The sequence below is a fragment of the Thunnus thynnus genome, chromosome 12 (assembly GCF_963924715.1).
Source record: "Thunnus thynnus chromosome 12, fThuThy2.1, whole genome shotgun sequence".
Taxonomy (NCBI): domain Eukaryota; kingdom Metazoa; phylum Chordata; class Actinopteri; order Scombriformes; family Scombridae; genus Thunnus; species Thunnus thynnus.
In genome coordinates this window covers 16605441-16625182 of record NC_089528.1, presented here as the reverse complement: position 1 = coordinate 16625182, position 19742 = coordinate 16605441, and the positions used below count along the sequence as shown (strand labels likewise).

The 19742-nt window shown below is 41.4% G+C and overlaps 1 protein-coding gene across 1 annotated transcript in view; it reads left to right on the top strand.

The window, feature by feature from the left end:
• Positions 1-257: 257 nt before the first annotated feature.
• LOC137194227 (dipeptidyl aminopeptidase-like protein 6) overlaps positions 258-19742 on the top strand; it is a 93598-nt gene continuing 74113 nt past the window's right edge. Inside the window, exons 1-2 of the mRNA XM_067605906.1 lie at positions 258-1535; positions 1854-1929. Of these exons, the coding sequence (XP_067462007.1) occupies positions 1873-1929 (57 nt within the window). The 5' untranslated portion in view covers positions 258-1535; positions 1854-1872. The remainder of the gene's footprint in view (positions 1536-1853; positions 1930-19742) is intronic.

The following is a 19742-nucleotide window of genomic DNA, read 5'->3' as shown; positions in this document are numbered from 1 at the left end:
CACCATGAGTGTCCAACAAATAGCATGAATTTCGCCTGGCTTTGTTGTGTCTTCTTTATCATCTGCCTTAAAAGGGAGGAGATATGTTTTGTGTTGCCTTGTTACTGTTTCGCCAACGCAGTCCAATTGGGAATTGTCATACCTAAACTGTGTGTCTTTGGGCATTATTCACTACATTTCTACTGTTAAATTATTTATGCTCCAACACCAGTGCAATGCGGCAAAGAAATACCAAAGAAGAAAGAAAGTTGAGGTTACAGCAGACTTTATTTTTCTTTCAACACGTCCTCAATTCTCCACAGAGAGCAGTGTCAGGGTTGTCTTTGCTGGCCAACGGCTCTAATCAGTCATGTTACTCAGTGTGATCTCTGATTTGAGATCGCAACATCAAGCGAGTCTGCAGAATGAAGAAAGAAAGAAAGAAAGAAAGAAAGAAAAAGAAAAGAAGAAAGAAAGAAAGAAAGACAGAAAGAAAGAAAGTAGTGAAAAAAACAGTGCTGTCCCTCACAGGATTTACACAAATATCTTTGACTAAACATCAGTCATATTTTTCTCGTTAACAAAAGAAAAGTCTGTCCTTTGTTCTCTCTAATTAGCTGCAGCTGAAGTTAGAGAAAACTCCGCGGCCCCGGATCATTAGTATTTGCAGAGTGCGCCGCCACTTAGCTCCCTGTGGTTTCACTAAATTCACACTTTACTCTCTATAATGAACTCTTTTGCATCCCTTCCTCATTAGGCCAATGGAAAAAATATTATCCGCCGAGGGGCGAGAGGGTGACATAGTTTCGCCTTTGATCACCACCCACCGCTAAAAGCCTCTAATTGCTGACTTTGTGCGGACGTTTCTGCCCTGAAACAGCAACGGAGGGCAAAAGACGCGCAGGGTCGCGGTACTGCGTCGTGGATGAGCTCGTAACAGGATCAGAGAAACCAACAATTCAGGAATTTTGAGATGCCTTGTCAAAGGAGAGTCAGATGTCTGAACATCTCCAGATAAACAGAGACGCTGGTTTATATTTACCCCTGCGTCCCACAAACGTCACAATCCATCTCGAATATGTTCTGACATGCTAGATTGGGCGTGAACATTTCAAAAAGGTGCAAATGAGGTGGCCTACACAGACTCTTATTCAACTAAGTGGATTCAGACTGTACACTAAGACGTAGACACTGAGGATTGCAGTGGCTCCTCACTCCTGGGAAGGAAACGGATAAGCAATTTGCTGATTAAGCGGCAGCATCTCTTCTCCCCTTTTTCGCTTTTGGTGCATATTCTAATTCCGAGTGCCGACACAGTCTTGGCCGTATATCAGCTCATTTTAAGCAAGACCTAAAGAAACTTCACTCGCTGACTGGAAATCGCAGTGACCTGTCATCGTGAGGAAACTTTCTGCTGATCATCTGTCGCACTGGCTGCCGGCGCGCAGGCAGAAAGCGCACACTGTACTGCCAGTATACTGTATCTCTGGAGAGAGGCTGCGCCTATAGCGCTTTGGTTTGCCACTGGACAACACTTTTTAATAGCATTACTACAGGTGGGTGGCGTTTCATCTCGTTCGTTGCTGGAATAGCTTGAGTTTAACAGCATGCAATTATCAGCAAGCGGATGTCGCCATCTGAAGCTTTTCAACTTGCAGGATTCAAGAAAAAAGCGCAGATATTCTGGTGGTTATTAGCTGATGTCGTGCACCAGTGTTTGTGTGTGAGAGAGACAGTGTGTGTGTGTGTGTCTGTGTGTGTGTGTGTGTGTGTGTGTGTGTGTGTGTGTGTGTGAGAGAGAGAGAGAGAGAGAGAGAGAGAGATATCAAAGTTGATTGTTCAGGCGGCTTCAGGTGAATATTTTTGCATTGCAGACTACTGCTTTATGGGACCATGAACTCATCAGCAGGTGCAGGAAACTACCGCAGGACATCCACCAAGGGAGAGAAGGTAATTTATGTTTTAAACCTCCTCTTTCCACTCCTGGCTCACATTCACCCGGAATTTCTTTTCTTTATTAGGCTTAAAATCCACCGTGGCCAATTGGCACAGTGGTGTTGCAGTAGTTCTGAAGGCGCACCGATGCGCAAGGAGACGATTTTATTTCCTCTGCTGTGGACTCATCCTACAGCAGTAAAAGAAGACGATCAGAGTCGTGTTACGTGCTGTTTAGATGTTGAGGCGTTGCTGTCATCTGGGTGATTTTTTCTTAAATTTAACTTTGGGTACTTTTTGAGATCAGATTCAGAGTTTCCTCTCTGTGTCAAAATGAGCATGTCTCGCTGCACAAATGTTAGTTGTAAATGTCACTTCAGTATTACTATCCCTTTTCACTGCAGTCATTTAAATCGGTGCATTTCTGGAAACAATAAGTGTCACTGTTGTCAAACAAATCCCTCTGCTGGTATCAGGCAAATACACTATCTCAGTTATACTTTCCCACTGGCTTTTAGAAGACTCAATATACCAAATCATTTGATAAGATACTTATTTGCAAAGTTTATGACCTAAATAGTGTCTCTCCAGCTTGACCATGTGCAGTTGAGCCAATTTGGTTGTCCTGATAAGAGTCTGGTTAACATTTTCCATTCCCTTACAGCTCTGACTTGATGTTTTCATCAACTTTTGCTTTGTACATCTGACAGATTGTTTGGGACCTACTTAGTATAGCTGATTGGATTGCTCTTTTTGGATGCTCTTACAAAGAAAACAGCACAAATAAACCCATAGGGAGAAAAAAAAAACACATCTTTTTTTATCTGCCCAGAGATGCCCCAGCAATAACACTCCCATAATGCCATTTCCGAGCAGCACTCACATAAAAAATCCAAAGTTAACTTGAATCACACAGACGGACGCATCGATTGTGGTGTTCAATAAAGGGACAAAAATATGTTGATGCATGAATCAGTTTTCTCTGTTTCTCTGAGGAGCTGTGAAAAATTCAAATTCTTACAAATCTGTCTGCCTCTAGGGGGCACGTCATCTCAAAAAATGTTTGGAGATTACAGGCTGCAGTGGGATGTTTTAGATGCCTTTGTCAGATCAATGAGACCTAGAGTACCACAAGTTCACTTTTTAAGAAGACACTATTTTGACTTTTCTCACTTTCTCACTAATATACAATACATTCCACATACTTGAAAAATCCCTCAAAACAATAGGATGTGGAAAGCTCAGTGTTTTACCCCATAAACTGACTGGAAAACTACTTTAGTCTTGTGAAACGTGTATATGTGTCAGGAGATGCTCATCTGTCAGTGCTATTGGATTGTAATAGATTAGGCCTACATTTTTATGTGAATCACTCATGATTTAATCCACGTGTTCAGATCAACCCATGCTGGAGTTAGTTTGCCCTCTGCTGGAGGCATGAAGTCACATACTGATTCAAGATCAAGATTCTTTCCCAGGCATTTGCAATCTGTTGGCATCTCAGACAGATTTCTCTCCTATCACTTAGGCTTTAGTGCCTCCAGTCAGGAGGCACAAACAAATCTCACAACTGCAATGAGAAGCTCTACCCCTCTACATGACATATTTCTGCTGCCACCAAAACCACGCACAGCTTGATGCCATAAAAAATTGCACACAAAGATCCTGAATATCAAAGTTTCTGTGACCAAAGTTTGACTCATAATGACTCCCAGGCACATCCTATTATAGTCAGCCATAATCTGCCGTACATTTGCATAGAAAGGAAATCATTAAGTCTGGCTGTGGATATCCGAGCCTCCCACCCTTCTCAGAGGACAGAACGTGTAATTGGGACTAAATGCGGACATGTCTTCTCTAAGACTTGTTACATCTGCTATAGTTGTTATGATCCTGTCCTACGAATGAGAGAGCACTGACTTACCGAGACTTAGCTGAATTTACATGGATGCCTTCATAATAATCTTTTTCTTGTATTCTTTTCCTCCTCTTGTTCTGTGTTGAATTATTGCTTTATAAGGATATTAATTTTAGTACAAGTAACATCCAGGATGAGACAAGACATCAGAATCACAGGTCATCAGTGACAGTATGATAATTCAAGCATTTAATCCCACCAACTCTTTTACATATACGTTTTAATCACACTTTTCCAGTAAGGACATTTCAAGATATTGTTTGGGAATCGATATTAAGCTGTGGTAACATACAGTACTGTGCAAAAGTTTTAGGCACTAAAATTAAAATAAGGATGCTTTCAAAAATAATGCCATGGATAGTTTTATTAATCATATCTTCATACAAAGTGCAGTAAACAGAAGAAACATCAATCAAATCAAGATTTGGTGTGAACACACTTTGCCTTAAAAACAGCCCCAGTTCCTTGGTACACTTGCATACAGTTTTTCAAGATAGTTGGCAGGTAGTTTGTTCCAAGCATCTTGGAGAATTTGCCACAGTGTCTCAGTTGCTTCTGTCTCTTGATGTGATCCAGACTGACTCCATGATGTTGAGATCCAGGCTCTGTCGGGGTCATACCATCTGCTGCAGGACTCCTTGTTCTTCTTGTTGCTGAAGATAGTCCTTTATGACTCTGGTTTTATGTTTGGGGTCACTGTCATGCTGCAGGATGAATTTGGGACTGATCAGATCTTTCTAAAGTCCCTAAAATGTTTGCACAGTGCTGCATATAGTAAAGAAAATGTAGGTTTTGGTTGTAGAGAGACTAAGAAGAACACACAATTATATGCAATACTTATTACATAATTATTTCAAGTGTAACATATGAGTGAAAGTTCAAACAAGTGTCAGCACATCAGGGTGTATTGGCAGCGTTCATGGAAGCAAAGCCTCTAGATATCAAGCTTTTTTGCAGTATTTGTTGTGAGTTTGTAAGCTGCCTCTGCTGCTTCCGCTGTATTGAAAATGTTTTTGATGTTTTCTGTGGAGATTATGTCCATGGCTGCTTTCATAATGAAATGTCACCCATGAGGATACACAAATGTTTCCAACTTCTAGAAATGCTTTGTGGAAACTAGTCTGTTACACAGACGCACATTTGCATTTCCTGATATCATGTAGTATTCAGTCTTATTTTTCATAATTTATCATTCAAAACCACAATTTTACAGTAAATGCGTTTAAATCAGACAGAAAGGTTACTCAGCATCATTTAATTATATCTATACGCAGCCCTTGTTTGAATCACCGGCATTCATTTGCACCTCCTACACCACAGAGCAGAAAATACACTTCATATTTATGCCTTACGGTTACTCGTCTCATCTGTTGTCCTGGCTTCCTCTGGTGATGGCCGTTTCCTGAAGATTTCGAGGCCAATACCTCTCTCCTGAGTCTAGACTTTCATTATTTGCATTTACTGAGAGGCACTCAGCTGACAGCTCTCTCTGTTTCCAAGATACAAGTGTTTTTGTTTCAGTCAAAAACATTCAAATTGCAGTTACTGAACCAAATGTTCAGTCACATAGAGATGTTAAAGTGTGTTTTATTAATTTGTCTGTGGGGTCGTGCAGCAAGTTATTATTGTGATAATTCAAGTATATTTTGTGTCTTGGCAAGGAACATGATCATAATAACTTTAATCTATTTGATCAGGTTTTCAGTCAATCTGCATCAGAGCTGTTTGAAAGTGTGTTAAGGATTTACCGGGATCCTGAGCTGAATGTTAAGGTTCCCTGGAGTAGAATTGTACAGACAAACTTTCACTGAAATGATTTGTATGCAGCAGGAACATGTGCGGATGAAATGCCTTTCAAAAGCATTCTGTATTCATCTGGTGAGTCCTCTGTATTTCTGCATTGAACCGTTGCACTTTGAATCGCCTGCTTAAAATATTTGTATTGCTGCCACTATTGGCTGTTATAAAATGACATTCATTTTCCTGATGTGCACATATGCACACATGCTACGTTGTCATGCTGATACCATCTGTTTATTTTATCCAATGACCGTATTGAGAGTGATAATGCAGTGGCGAACAATAGCACATTGTTCAATGAAATGAGAGAGAGAGAGAGAGAAACAACCGGGGATGCCCAGCAGCAAGGGACAACACCATTCAATAGCAGTCATTTGTCACCACTAACTGCTGTGCCGGGGTTTCGGCTCTCCAGGGAAGGTTTCCTGTAGATGAGAACCATGTTTATGAAAGCTGTCCAGGTTTTGCAGCTCCTGCCCACCCTCAAGCACCTAAAGCTCTTCATTCGGGACCCAATCATGCTCTTGCATTGCTCCCTGGGGCACAGGGTTCATCTGTACCTGTCACCTGTAACAGATGACCTGATAGAGCTCTGTCTGTATTGAACGTGCTTGCATGTTGTTGTTAAAGACACATCAGAGCCGATTTGCACGTATTCCTATTCTGACAAACAGCGTTGTGTTCTCTATTCATATCTTGGCACCGCCGCCCTTCCCTGAGCTCAAAGAGGAGCTGATCTGAGAAGCATACCAAGTACAGCGGTATGAATCTTAGGGATCCACAGGGAGGAATGCTGGTGGAGGATGCTTGGGGCCTTTGAGTCGATTAGCCAGGGATAGGCACTGTGGTCTGGCTGAAGGTCAAGATGAAGACATAAAGGTTTGACGGCATCATGGGACACAAAGTTGAATTGAGTTTAGATTATACACTCATACTGCACAGTAGCACACATACAGAGGCACTAATGTATATGTATGCACATTAATGCACACTTAGGCACTTAGTCACATAAATCCTGTGAATGTCTTCATTTGGGTACTTCACGTAGACCATAGTTCTATAAGGTTGATAATCTTTATAGCAGTGCTGAAAGTGGGAAAACAAATGCTGCTTGCTGGAAGAAAGCAACAGGAAAACACTATTAGGGATGCTCCTTGCAGTCCATAGAGAGCTGTTTGGTATTTACCAGACTTATTTATTGATCAGTTTATGATTTATCAATTTAATTCAGCAGCCGTAGACAACAGTTCAGCAAACACTCTTAGATAAGCTAAAATCTTAAGTGATGATTTCATTATCCTCACAGTATCCAATGATAAATCCTGCTTTCTCTTTGGATCTAGAGGTGCTTTAGGCGATTCTCCTGAAAATGCTCATATATGTGATTTAAAAAGACAAAAATACATGCTGTCATAACAGTATTTAAGAGCTTAATAAAGCACCATGTCTCCTTCTATTTGTCAAAGCTATAGATCATGCCTTTATTAATGATTTTGTTTTGACATCAGCAATGGTTTAATAGCAGCTCGTGTTTTGCAAAATCAGCAGGAAGTGACAAATGGGTGGAAATTTGTAAATGAGTGTAAGCGGCGCTTTACAGGGAAGTAAACAAGTAAAGAAATTCAAGCTGTGCATTGTTAATCTTCTGTCAAGCATGATAAAACACCACATCACCTCTGTGCACTACAGCAATAATGGCAGTGACCTTTTACACTAATTGCAATTACATTGACTTATTGTGAGCCAGCAACCTTCATAATCATAGGAGTGTATGTCATGGCTGTAAATGTGCGGAAGATGACCAATCAGACGCTTGTTTAAAGGACCCTGGGGAAATGTCAAGGCATAAAATCAGCTTGTTAACAGCAATGGCTACAACTACAACCACAACGTCTTGTATTAACTCAAAGGACTTTATTATTCCCTGGTACAGTCACTAGAGCAATTATTCTCTCAGATGAAACCTTATTTCCTGTGAACTTTGCAGTATCTCAGCTTTATCCTCAGTATATGCATGGCTTTGTATGTTAGCCTGATTAACATAACCTACGTGAAAACTTTAAATGAATATGTGTTCTTTTCTTCGAGTGTTCTCACTTTGAATACCAACTTGAATTGTCTTGTGTTCAACGATTATATTGCTTACTTATAAAAAAACATATATAAAAAAAATGCAGCTCTTTTTCAACTGCTGCTGCCATTGCGGGTTTGTTGCCTGTGTGCAAATCAAACGTGTAAAATAGGAACCGAAGCCCAGCAGCCATTAGTGATAAACTGCAGCAGCTGCAGGGAGGAAAGACTCCTCTTTAAACGAGTCCATGAGTCACGCTCGAAGAAGAAATTCAGCTGACTTTAAATATAAGTATTTATGAAGTGCTGTGAAATCTCCAACCAGTTACTACCACAGGGTATAAAACATTCCCATGTCCGTGGAGTAAGAACATAGACATCTCAACTTTATTTCATTCACTATTCCACTGAATAATTGGCAAGGTCATGTTGAAATAGTGTACATTTTGCTCATGAATGTTAAATTAGACACCAGCCTCCATAGCTGTAAGGGGTAAAACTTGAGGCGTTGTTTTGTCATGTGATGGCGTCTTAATGACCTTGTGCCATATACAGTGCATCTTCAATGTTCAGACTGCCTCAGCATCTTGATTTCAAACGCAAAGCAAAATGCTGGACAGCAGCATCAATACGAGCCATGATTCAGCCCCTCAGCACGTATCTGAATGGGCAGTGACTGTGGGTAACCTTGTGATTCACTGCTCTTGGAGCCTCCGTGCACCATTTTTAATAAATGAGTTATGAATGTTTTGCTGTACAAGCTGTCTGCGCTGGTCTTCTCAAGGTGCTGTGCTGCTTGCCTCTGGCTTTTGGCATATTTTGTTGAGCAGATTAGATTAAGGCAGGAAACAGAGGGATTTGGATTTTCATTGAGAAATATCACTGCCCCTTGTTGTAAAAGCCATTTCATTCCCTGTCTCCCATGGCTTCGGTTTAGTTGAGTAAACTGGTTACTCAGTCTCAGCCCTGGGATTCAATACACAAGGCACAAATGCTACATAAATAAAGCAGCAGCATGGCTCGTGCCAGGCTTCTGTCCTGTTAGCATGGCTTGATAGGTGTGTGAGTGAGTGAGTGTGTGTGTGTGTGTGTGGGGGTGGTGGGGTTGTATTTTACGATGTGGAAGACAGGCAGCATAAATATTACGTGTGCTTAATCACAACCCAGCTGCAAAACCGACTGAATTGATCCATTTCTTGGTAATATGTGCACACACTGCACAAGTAAAAACACACACCAACATACATACATACACACACACACACACACACTTGAAGGTAAAAATGCCTAGCAGGCAGTATTGGTACTGATGTGTTGAGAACAATTTGTCTTTACTGCTCATATATAGAGCATGCCATGCTGTAAATGCATGTGTGTTTAGCTCCCACTCTCTAATTTACTTACACTATTGAATTCTTCACCTCTGCTGAGAAAAGTCTTGTTGGGAGAGTTTATATGAGAGAGGCAGTGAGTGAGCCAGGGAGGGAGGGAATAAGGACGAGAGAGATAAGTCGCATTCGGAGCAGCTTGAGCGAGGAGAGGCACCCCCCTCCTATCCCACCCGCTCTCCCTCCTGTGGAGGCGATGCCAGTGTCTGTTTGATTGATTCACCCAGGGAGGAGAGAGGGCGGCGTTCTGGTCGGGCTCCTGGACCCCCGGGTCATCCTCTCCCTTGCTATAGGGGAGGGAGGGAGAGGAGGGGGTCGAGGGTAGAGGGGGGGGGGACTTCTCAGACACCTCCAGCAGCCCAACTTCACAGCACAAAGGTGCGAGCACAGCGAGGGGGAAAGGCAAGTGGCACTTTTCACCATGTCTGTTCTCATAGCCACCCAGCTGAAGATAGACACCAGCACTCCTTCCAGAAGGGTAAGGGCCCTTTTAGCATGCATGGCACGGTGTGGGGGAATGTCTGTGTTTATGGGTGAGTCTCCTGCTCCTGACAGAAAAGGCTGCCGGCTGTTTTTGATAGCAACTGGACAGGCAGGAAGGGAGTGGCGGGTCCCGACATCCCCCGTGAGGATCTTGACGGACAAATGCTTCCCGTTTAATTTTCTTTCAAGTGCTGACTTCTAATGAATCCCTCCACACGCTGTGGAGAATGTTTAGTACCTCATTTTTATTCTTTGTGATGTGTTGCTGTCTAATGACTTCAGTGGGAACTGGCCATCATGGGGAAAAGTTGGATAGAAGTACGTATGCATTGTTGTGTGAGACATTCAGATATTTTCAAATGACTGCTTTGCATTCCTTGTTGGCATGTTTAAACATTTTGTTTTCTCTGTGTTTATGTGAAAATCATTTACCCGGGGGGAAAGTAGATGGATGTGAGGTCAGCTAATTACTCAGTTTTGACTAAATGCTGATGACTTTATGCTGCTCTCATGCTTGCATGCAAATGAGTTGCAAGGGCAATTGATGAAGAGCAGAAGTTTGGCATAACTTTTGTTGTTCTTGAGCAATTAAAATGATACAAAATGTAAAAACAGACATAATGTGAGGCTAATTATTGGATGTTTCTTGCTGTTGTTAGATAAAAGAAGGGCTTGTGTCTATGGCTCCAAATCCATCACCAGCAGAACAACACTTACATATACAAGGACATTGGGATAATATAAGAATTTTGAAATTTCTCAGGGATTGAGAAGTGTGAGTGTAAGTGTTATGAGGCACTCCAGACTGCAAGAATGCATAAATGTGGAGCCATATGGAATAATAAATGACCAAAGAGGTGTTACAATGAATTTTGTAGCAGAGTAGGAGATGCAGGGTGGTTTTAGATTACGTCTCATACTTCCCTTGTGATAAGCTACTTAATTTCATTCATAGCAACCACTTTTCAATCCATGTTTTGCTGCACACTGATAACCCTGCACATATAACAACAAATTTCTGGTGACACGCTCTTGTTCAGTTCGCTCGGTTCCTCCGCTCCCACCCTATCTCCCTCCTTCCTCCTTCCATCCTCCTCCTCATCTGCTGCTGCCACAATCCACGAGGCAACTGTGGTCTGCTGCTCCCCTCAAACGTAGCCACAGTCTATTCTACCACATCAGCCAGCATTAAACTCCATTTCCTCAGTGACTTATCTGCTGCCATTTCAATTTGGGCTCACTACATAGCTTCCCTTCATCCGTAATGTACTGGAAGATTCAGCACTTATTCACTGTAGAAGATAATGCCGGTTCCAGCAGGCAACATGCTCAGCTAGTTTCAGTCCTGGAAAGCAGTTAACAAAGTCGAATTTTATACGTGGCTCAGTGAAAAGTGTGCTTAAAGCAAGTTTAAAATACTGGAATATATACATTAATGTAAGCTGTAAGTTATCCATGCAGAAGAGGCACAAATGCTATAATGAGACTCATGAGTTTATGCTGCTTGTTTTTGCATATTATCAGCTAAATATGACCTGAATTGAATTCAAGACTGATGAATTTTTGGAGGCTTTCTGTTTTTGTGCCACGACTGTAATGAAGTTGTGTGACTTACAGCAGGCAGTAATTGACTTCACCATCATTACATGGACCAAAATGAACCATGTGTTGTAGTGTAGTGTAGGGATGTAATATGGTGATAAGGAATGTATTCCTCCTCACAATACTATTGACTTCGGCCTTCAGTGAGACGTAATTACATTTTGATAAACACTGACAGAGAAAGATGTTTCCACCCTGGGAGTAATGGTTGTTATGGGTCAATAGAACATTGTGATCCTGGTGGGAAATGAGTCATATAACATACACAGTTTTTTTTTATGTTTTCATTCACTCTTGTAATAAAACAGCAAAGTATGGAAATTGATGGTGAAAGCAGCCAGGAATCATCTTTGTTTGTCCATACTGTAATCATCATCTATCCGTATCTATTCCTGCTTGAGGACTGGTTCTGATAATTGGACAAACTTGATGTACACGATTCAGTTTAAGTGGATTTCTAAAGATTTTTAATCAATGAGAGAGTAAACTATTTACAGGGTGAGTACTGTTCTGAAGACAGCTATAAGATCAAATATATGTGTCTAGGCCACAGCAAAGCAGGGTATGTACAGTAATCCGCCACATACAGCCAGCGGGATGATAAAGGATAAAGAAACTTGTTGCTGCGGTTGCCCTGGCTCAGCATCAAGGGAAATCATTAGTGTCCAGCTAATACCAAATGGAAAATGGTGCAAAAAATGTGATTATGGTGAGCTGTAACTAAATCCACTCTGTTACATGCATGTAGAGAAGCGCAGTAATTCCCTTATTCAGCTGAGTGATGTTCAGAGGAAATTAGATATTACTGCCCTCGCACCAGACATTGACTGATTGATCTGTTTTTTCTTCCGTCCAATTAATTTGTGTGTCATTCTGTTTCAGTGTGCAGCATGCTGATTGAAACATGTTGGCTCATAGTGGCTACTGCGAACATATTACTGCTATGTGCATTGCAAGTGCATTATATTATTCATGGTTTTAATGAATTATGTATGACTGTGTTGTGACACGACTACACCTTAAGCTATTCACCCCACTTGACTAAATTTTTCATAGGTTCAAACATCAAAATACTATGAATTGTGGTTAAACATGCACGTGTGAAAGAAACTGAAAGGCAAAACATAGAAAATGTAAAATGTTAAAAAGCATTAATCGCCACAATTTACACTTTGCTCACCATTTTTTTATGTCAGGCTGTATATTTCTCAAACTTCTTGGTTCTAGTTCAGCCTTTCTTTTTCATTTTATCCCCTCGTTTCAACAATGAGACGGTGTGATTTCTTTCTGGCACTTACATAATAAAATAACATCTGTGCATTTTTCAGTTAGTAAATCTTCTGGTCACTTTTGGGTGTAAATTCCCCTCTGGAATCAAAAGTAACCTCACCCAGGGGAGTTTATTGCATAGCAGAGCCTCATAACGCTATCACTCAATGAATCATAAAGTGCACAGAAGTGAATCATGTCAGTCAGATTAAAATGTTATGTACTTGAAATATAATTGCAACGTCCCATAGCACACCTGAAGTAAGTTTTAGTTTGTATCGATTCCAGCAGCACTATTAGCTGCCCGCAGAGACATTAGGTATGCTGCAACTCTCAGGAATCATTATAGCTGTTATTACAGTTATTACATGCCCTCCTATAACGCCGAACTTAATTGACTGTGTAGCTCCAGTCGGCTGTTGTATCTGCGAGAAGGTGATAGAGGAGTCAAGCTGAGCCCAGGCTTCCCGCCACGGTCCTGAGGGGCGCGTTAAAGCAGCCAGGCAGTTCACAATAGCTACCCAACAAGGTGAGAGAGATTGAAAGACATCCATCAGAGAGGCTGGGATGGATGTCAAGTGACGTGGACCTATTTCCCGAGAGTGCATAGACCCAGGACAGGCATTTATGAACTGGAGAAACAAATGATGACAGGGACCAAGGCGAGCCACTGTGGAAGAGGAGGCTGCTGGGAGCCCAGAGATGCTCAGTGCACAATATAAATCTTAGCTGAAATGCCAATTAAACTGCAGGCAAAAGCATCAAACAAAGATGTGATTCAATTCATTTATGAATCATACCGAAAGGTCAAAAGTGAACTGATTCAAACTGAAGAGGAAGGGAGGGACTAACTTTAATTAGGCAAAGGCATGAATGTCCTATATCCTTGTTTTTGAATGAATGTCCAAACCTTTGAAATCAATATTCTGTATTCCAGATACATATCCTATTATAGAGGTTATATTCATAATTCAAGCCATGAATCAATGAGCCTCCAGCAGTTCTTTCAAACCTAGAGATGATTCGCCATTTGTTAAAAAAATATTAATTTAAACTTGCTTTTTGTTCATAGTGGATAGAAAATTTTCATTTCTGCTGTTGTAGTCAGTACACCTTGATTACTGCTTTGCAAATTACAAAATTAGCTTGATTTGACTGGGAGATGCAACACAGTAGTATTCAACAGTGGAGCTGTTTTGAGCCATGCTTTAGTGCTGCTTTGAAGTTGTACCCCTGTGAAGATGACCTATTTCCTAGAATTACAGCTCGGCCCTGGTGGAGAGACAGTTAGAGCTGTCACAGTTAGAGGGTGAGGGGTGTTCGCCTGTGGCTTTCGTGACAGGGGTGGCAGAGATTTTAACACTTCGCTCAGAAGCCCCCAATCCCCCCACCCCCAACCCCACCCCAGCCCCGTCCACCTCATATATATACCAATATTCTGCATTTACCAGAGAGCTGCATTGCTTTGGCCTGTGTGAGGCATGAAATCACTTGCAATGTGGGATATGTGCTGAATAACACTTCTGGATTTGAGCTGACTGAAAATATATGATAGAGGGAAACTGCATAAATTAAAGGAAGAAGAGACACTTTGATGGTTTGAAGTATTACAGTAAGAGGGGATTTTAAGAAAAACATTTAAAGATTCTGCATGAGACAGATTCATGGAAGTATTTTTTTTTTTAAAAAACCTTGAGAATAAATGGTTGTCATTTTATTTTCTCACAGGACTTGAAGCATTTGCTGCCTGAAAATGATTTTTAGGACTTTGAAGCAGAATTTGAAGCATATTGATCCTGACTTATGCTTCACAAGACTGACTCAATTTGTAAGAGCTGCACTCTCTATGAAAACGTGAACAAAAACAAGTATATTTGTTGTTTGACACTTGAATACACCTCCTCAGCGGTGTGTGGTCAGCCTGCCCTTATGCAGTGCGCCACAGAGAGGCACTCGAGCTCCTTCCTGGGACCGTGAGCAAATATTTGGGCGAAAATTTCACGACCCCATTCAATGTACTCATTAAAGGGTTCGACTTGCTAATCAGAGCTTTTAAATGAAAGTAAAATTCAGGTGAGTGCTGTGCAGTGCCGGTGCATGTTTGTGCGTAAAGCAGCACACAGAGACGCGCTGTGTGACAGTAGCGCTACAGTAAAGCTGCTCTGTGCTGCTGGTCACTTCTCATGCAGAGCGCGTCTGCGGAGAGTACCGCCGGGCTCTCTGCGTCCTTCACACTCTTCATGCGTGAGGACAGTCTGCCAAAAAAACAGAGCCGAAAGTGTCGAAACATTATCTTTTGGTCTTTTGTTTCGTGGACAATCAGGCGTAGTCCGGGGAGAAGGGGATCGTATATCTTATCGGAAACTCAGAGCATCCGCCTGCTATCTCGCTGTGAGGAGGCATCAGGAAACTGAAGAGGGGAGGCAACGTGTTGTGAATACAGAAGAGAGCAACTATTGACACCTACAGCCCACCAGTCTGCTGTGCGTCTGGACAAAGCTAAAAGGACATCGCTACGAAGAAATCAGCTTTATATCGGTTTTTCACTTCAGCCTGTGAGTCTTCCACTATCCGTAGATGCTTATTGACTAGCGAAGTACCTTCACCTTATCTTTTTGCTCCACCCCGGAGGTGAAAACTGGCTGCCTGCCATCGGTTCCCCTCGAAGCGCACAGAAAACCAATAGATCTGCCCCGAAAAAAAAGCGAACCAGGCGAGATCCGTCTGTGTCTCTGACATGCTGTAAGTTGTTTTATCTGGACTGGACCTATTATGGCTTCGTTGTATCAGAGATTCACCGGGAAGATCAATACGACCAATTCCTTCCCGCACCCACCTGAGGCCAGCCACCTTCTCGGTGGACAGGTTGCAGACGAGGAAAACGCCGCGAAGACCCCCCAGCCCCTCGCTGATGGCAGACCTCACGGCCAGTACCGCAAGAAATGCTTGCGAGAGGATGAGGATGTAAGACACTTATCATTTATTTGCCAGCATAACCACCCCCCAACCCCCTTCCCCTTATGCAAAATCTCCAGATGTATAGTTTAGATTATTCCCCTTCAAAGAGACACACACTCAGACAAGCATGCAGTTATAGGCCTATACTGTTTATCCCTGAAGATGTAGAAGCTCTCTTATTAGTTTCACTCTAATTGGATGGTCAAGAAAGTTTTTAAAAGGTTGATTTTTATGCTATGGCAGTTGCGCTCTTTTTTGAATTTGTGTTTGGTTGCCCTGCAATGTTTTTTTTATGCCAATCTTTATGTCAATATTCTCATATTCCGTTGGTTAAATACCTGAGAGGGCCTGATGAAAGCTGGCGTCTGTGCCTTTTGTCAAACTGATAATCAAAGGTTGTCAGTGCCTTTTCATTTTTTAAAAGCATCCACATCACTGGCATGTTCATAATAATGATGATAAGATGATGATGAAACTGATGATGATGATGATGATTTAATAATCACTGTCAGCTGTCTGTGGATTTTGTGTGTAGAGAGAGGCTGTGATTTCTTCTGGCGCTGTCCATGGTGCTGAAATGGCAAAGAGCATCAAAAGGCTGTTTTGGTCTTAGACTGAGGGAAATTATGGATGTAGTCGTGTTTTTGACACCACTTAGTGGGCTTTTGAATGACCATTTTTAAGATTTGATTTGGGTCTTTATGCTGGATACAATCTTGGCAGTTACTGGAGCCACAGAATTTAAATTTGGTCAAAGAGGAGGGAGCAACAGTGGAAGGTTGGGGCCTTGATGAGTAGTGAGATGTCTTTGAGTGCAGTAGCCCTTGGCCTACTATTTCCAGTTATTCAGTTTGTATTTTGAGAGATAAATTGCACTTTTTTCAAAAAAATACATTAGGTGTTTTCATAGCAGATACATCACAGCCATTTAACTGTTAAACATTTTTCTTCAAGTGACATGAAGCTGAATTAAGTTAAGAATTAAGTCCTTATATGAGATGATATATGACCTATAATTTACAGATATAGCCTCATGTATGTGCGTAATGAAGGTAAGGCTTTGCTTTTGTTCAGGTGGACCAATGTATACCAAAGATTTGTGGCACTTAGAGATGTGAATGTGCAGGTTTCGTCTTCGACAATGCACACGCAGCAAGGTGCAGACCAGTGTGATCTTAAATGCAAATTCTTGGGCTATTTTACTGCATCAGGATGGCATCTAAGTTTTCTTAGTAACTTTTCTTGTTTCTTCATATAAGTTTTCTTTCCAACCAAAGATGTCAGAAGCAGATTTTTGCTGATTAGCCCTCCTTGAACCAATGTTTGTCTGAACCAATAAATGAAATCAGCTGTTTTGGAGTTTGATTAACTAGAGAGCTTGTACACTCTCTGCCTGCACATCACATGGAGTGCCTGGTAAAACATCTTATTAATGACACCAACACAAACCTACAACATGCACAAGTAGACCACTCTGGCCTTTTATCTTTAAATGGCTGCAAACACCGGGATGTTCCTCTGAATTATTGATGTCTGTCACATTGAGAATCAAGTGATAAGGCTGGAAACAGGCTGAACACTGACGTTACTTGGGCTGTCAACAACAACACCTCAGCTGGGCAAAGGGGTGACGGCAATTTCTCAGTGGTCGCCACATTCCCTTATTTCCTTGAAAATGCCCCTGTGTTCATTTTAATGAGGTACCTCATTGCTGGCAAATTGGAAATCATGCTTTTCTGAAGCAATTAAACCTGGGGATTGCATTTTAGGATTGACCAGGAGCTGTTATTCTACTGCTGGATTTCTAACATATTTATTAGGTTTGCACTGTTAACCTTGAGGTCACCTTTAGTCCTGATGTCCCCCTGAGTAGTGCTGGAGCATGAAATTGCCTTTTGCCTCAGGAGATGGGGAGACCATTTCAAGGAATACTATTTCCATCTCCTTCCCCCCTCCAGTAAAAGTTTGAACGAGCTATTGTTGTTTCCATTTATTTTGCAGAGCGAAAAGGGCAAAAATTGACTTGGAAATAGCATGAATTTAATTTCACTTATCTTCATATTTAGCTTCACAGTTGTTCAGCCTGTTTCTAAAATCCCTCAGTTCCAGATGCAGGTAGTGCTGTTTGAGGCAGCAGATTAGTCTGAGCTGGTAAAAAAGGAAAGAATTAGATTTTTTTGTAAACAACTGTTTAATTTGTTTACTGCAGCACTCTTCTGAGCTCACAAAATGCAGGCACTGCATCTTTGTTTGTAGGAGAGCTGTGTGTGTGCGTGTGTGTTGTGGGATTGATTAATTGTTGTGCTTTGTGTGTGAGCATCAGTATTTCGTGGTAGAGTTTGAGTCACCAAGGGAGATATCAGCAGCAGTTCTTTCTCCTTCTTGCTACCCTTTACTGCAAATAGAAAACCATGAATGCCCTTAATTAATGGTCGTTGTTTGCAAAGGTGAAATATAGTGACATTTCACCTTCAGACTGGTGCTCAGGGACAAATATGTGACCTGGCCTGTATTGACTTTTCCTTTATGCACAGACAATTACAGAGAAAATGTAAACATTTCCTCTTTGTTTGCATCTAACATTGTGATAATGAAAGATGACAGGTGACTCTGCTGGAGTCACAGTCAACATACATATGATGGGTCACAAATTAAAGGAACAACCAACATAAAGTGTCTTAGTAAGGTGTTGGGCCACTACGTGCCGCTAGAACAACTTCAGTGCGTCTTGGCATTGATTCTACAAGTCTGTGAACTCTACTGGAGGGATGAACACCATTCTTCAAAAGGATATTCCCTCATTTGATGTTTTAATGATGGTGGTGGAGAGCACCGTCTAACACATTGGTCCAAAATCTCCTATAGGTGTTCAGTTGGGTTGAGATCTGCTGACTGTGAAGGCCATAGCATATTTCATACTCATCAAACCATTCAGTGACCCCTCGTGTCCTGTGAATTGGGGCACTGTCATCCTGTAAGAGACCACTCCCATAAGGTTAGAAATGTTTCATCATAGGATGAAGGTGATCACTCAGAACAACTTTGTTTTGATTTGCAGTGACCCTTCCCTCTAAGGGGACAAGTGGACGCAAACCATGCCAGCAAATGCCCCCCAAAGCATAACAGAGCCACCAGATCCCCTCACTGTAGGGGTCAAGCGTTCAGGCCTGTATGGTTCTTTTGTTGTATGCTACACATGCCCATTTGTCGAGAATATGATGGTCATGACTCATCTCACCATGTCATCATCTTTGTAATGAGGGGTTTATACACTGCAGCCCTACTATAATATCCGTCTCTATGTAATTGTCAATGGACTGTTCTTGCTGACAGTCTGATCACGCCCCGCATTGACCTTCTCAGTCACCTGAGGAAGAGTTGCTCCTCTGTTTTTCCTTACATATCACACTAATGCACAAGCATTGTGGTCACCAAATGTCCGGTGTCAACCATAATTTCCAACCCTATTTACTGATGTCTTTCCCATAGATCTAAATGCAGATGTCACTTTAGTCACTGTTCCTATAGAAAAACTATCCAGTTGAGCAGTCTTTGTGACTGAAGCTCCTGCCATCCGTGCCCTGAAAATGAACCCTCTTTCAAAGTCATTTAGATCTTTTCCTCTTGCCATCTTGATACAGAATCAGAATCAACTGGGACTACTCAGCATTTTTAAACATGCCACAGAGCATGATTGGATGTTAATTGCTTAATTTTACCATGCAGTGCACCTGTGAGAAAGCACCTGCATTCATTATGTTTCTAGACTCATTTATTCAGGTTTTTCCTTCAATTTGTCACCCGTTTCTATATCAAGTGAGTAATTATTCATGCAGTCTCTCTTAGAAGTGTGAAACCTGAGGGCTCAAAGATTTGCAAAGATCTCATTGAGTTTTTATTAACTTTTCCAACACATAAAGACCATAATGCAACCCAAGACAACACCTTACAATAAATCTTAGATTACAGAACTAATCTGGACAAATCAAAAAAATGAAAAAAAATGCTGGAATATTTACTTCCTGTTGTGTTTCCTTCTTTATATGAATTAGAAAATGAGACCAGACTTCAAAGACTTCACAGTGGCTGAGAACAATCCTTACAATAAACAGAACTAATCTGGGCACATAGCTAATACAAATAAAATAAGACAGACTAATATAAAAATAACAAATAAAATACAACAAAGTGGGGAAGCACATTTTCACAAAGAAAATGTAGGAATATTTACTTCTTGTTACGTTTCTTTCTTCATATGAATAAGAAAATGAGACGAGACCTCAAGTTCCCTTGACCATTGTAAGTCCTCACAATCAGAGATTCAAAGGAAGTGATGTCCA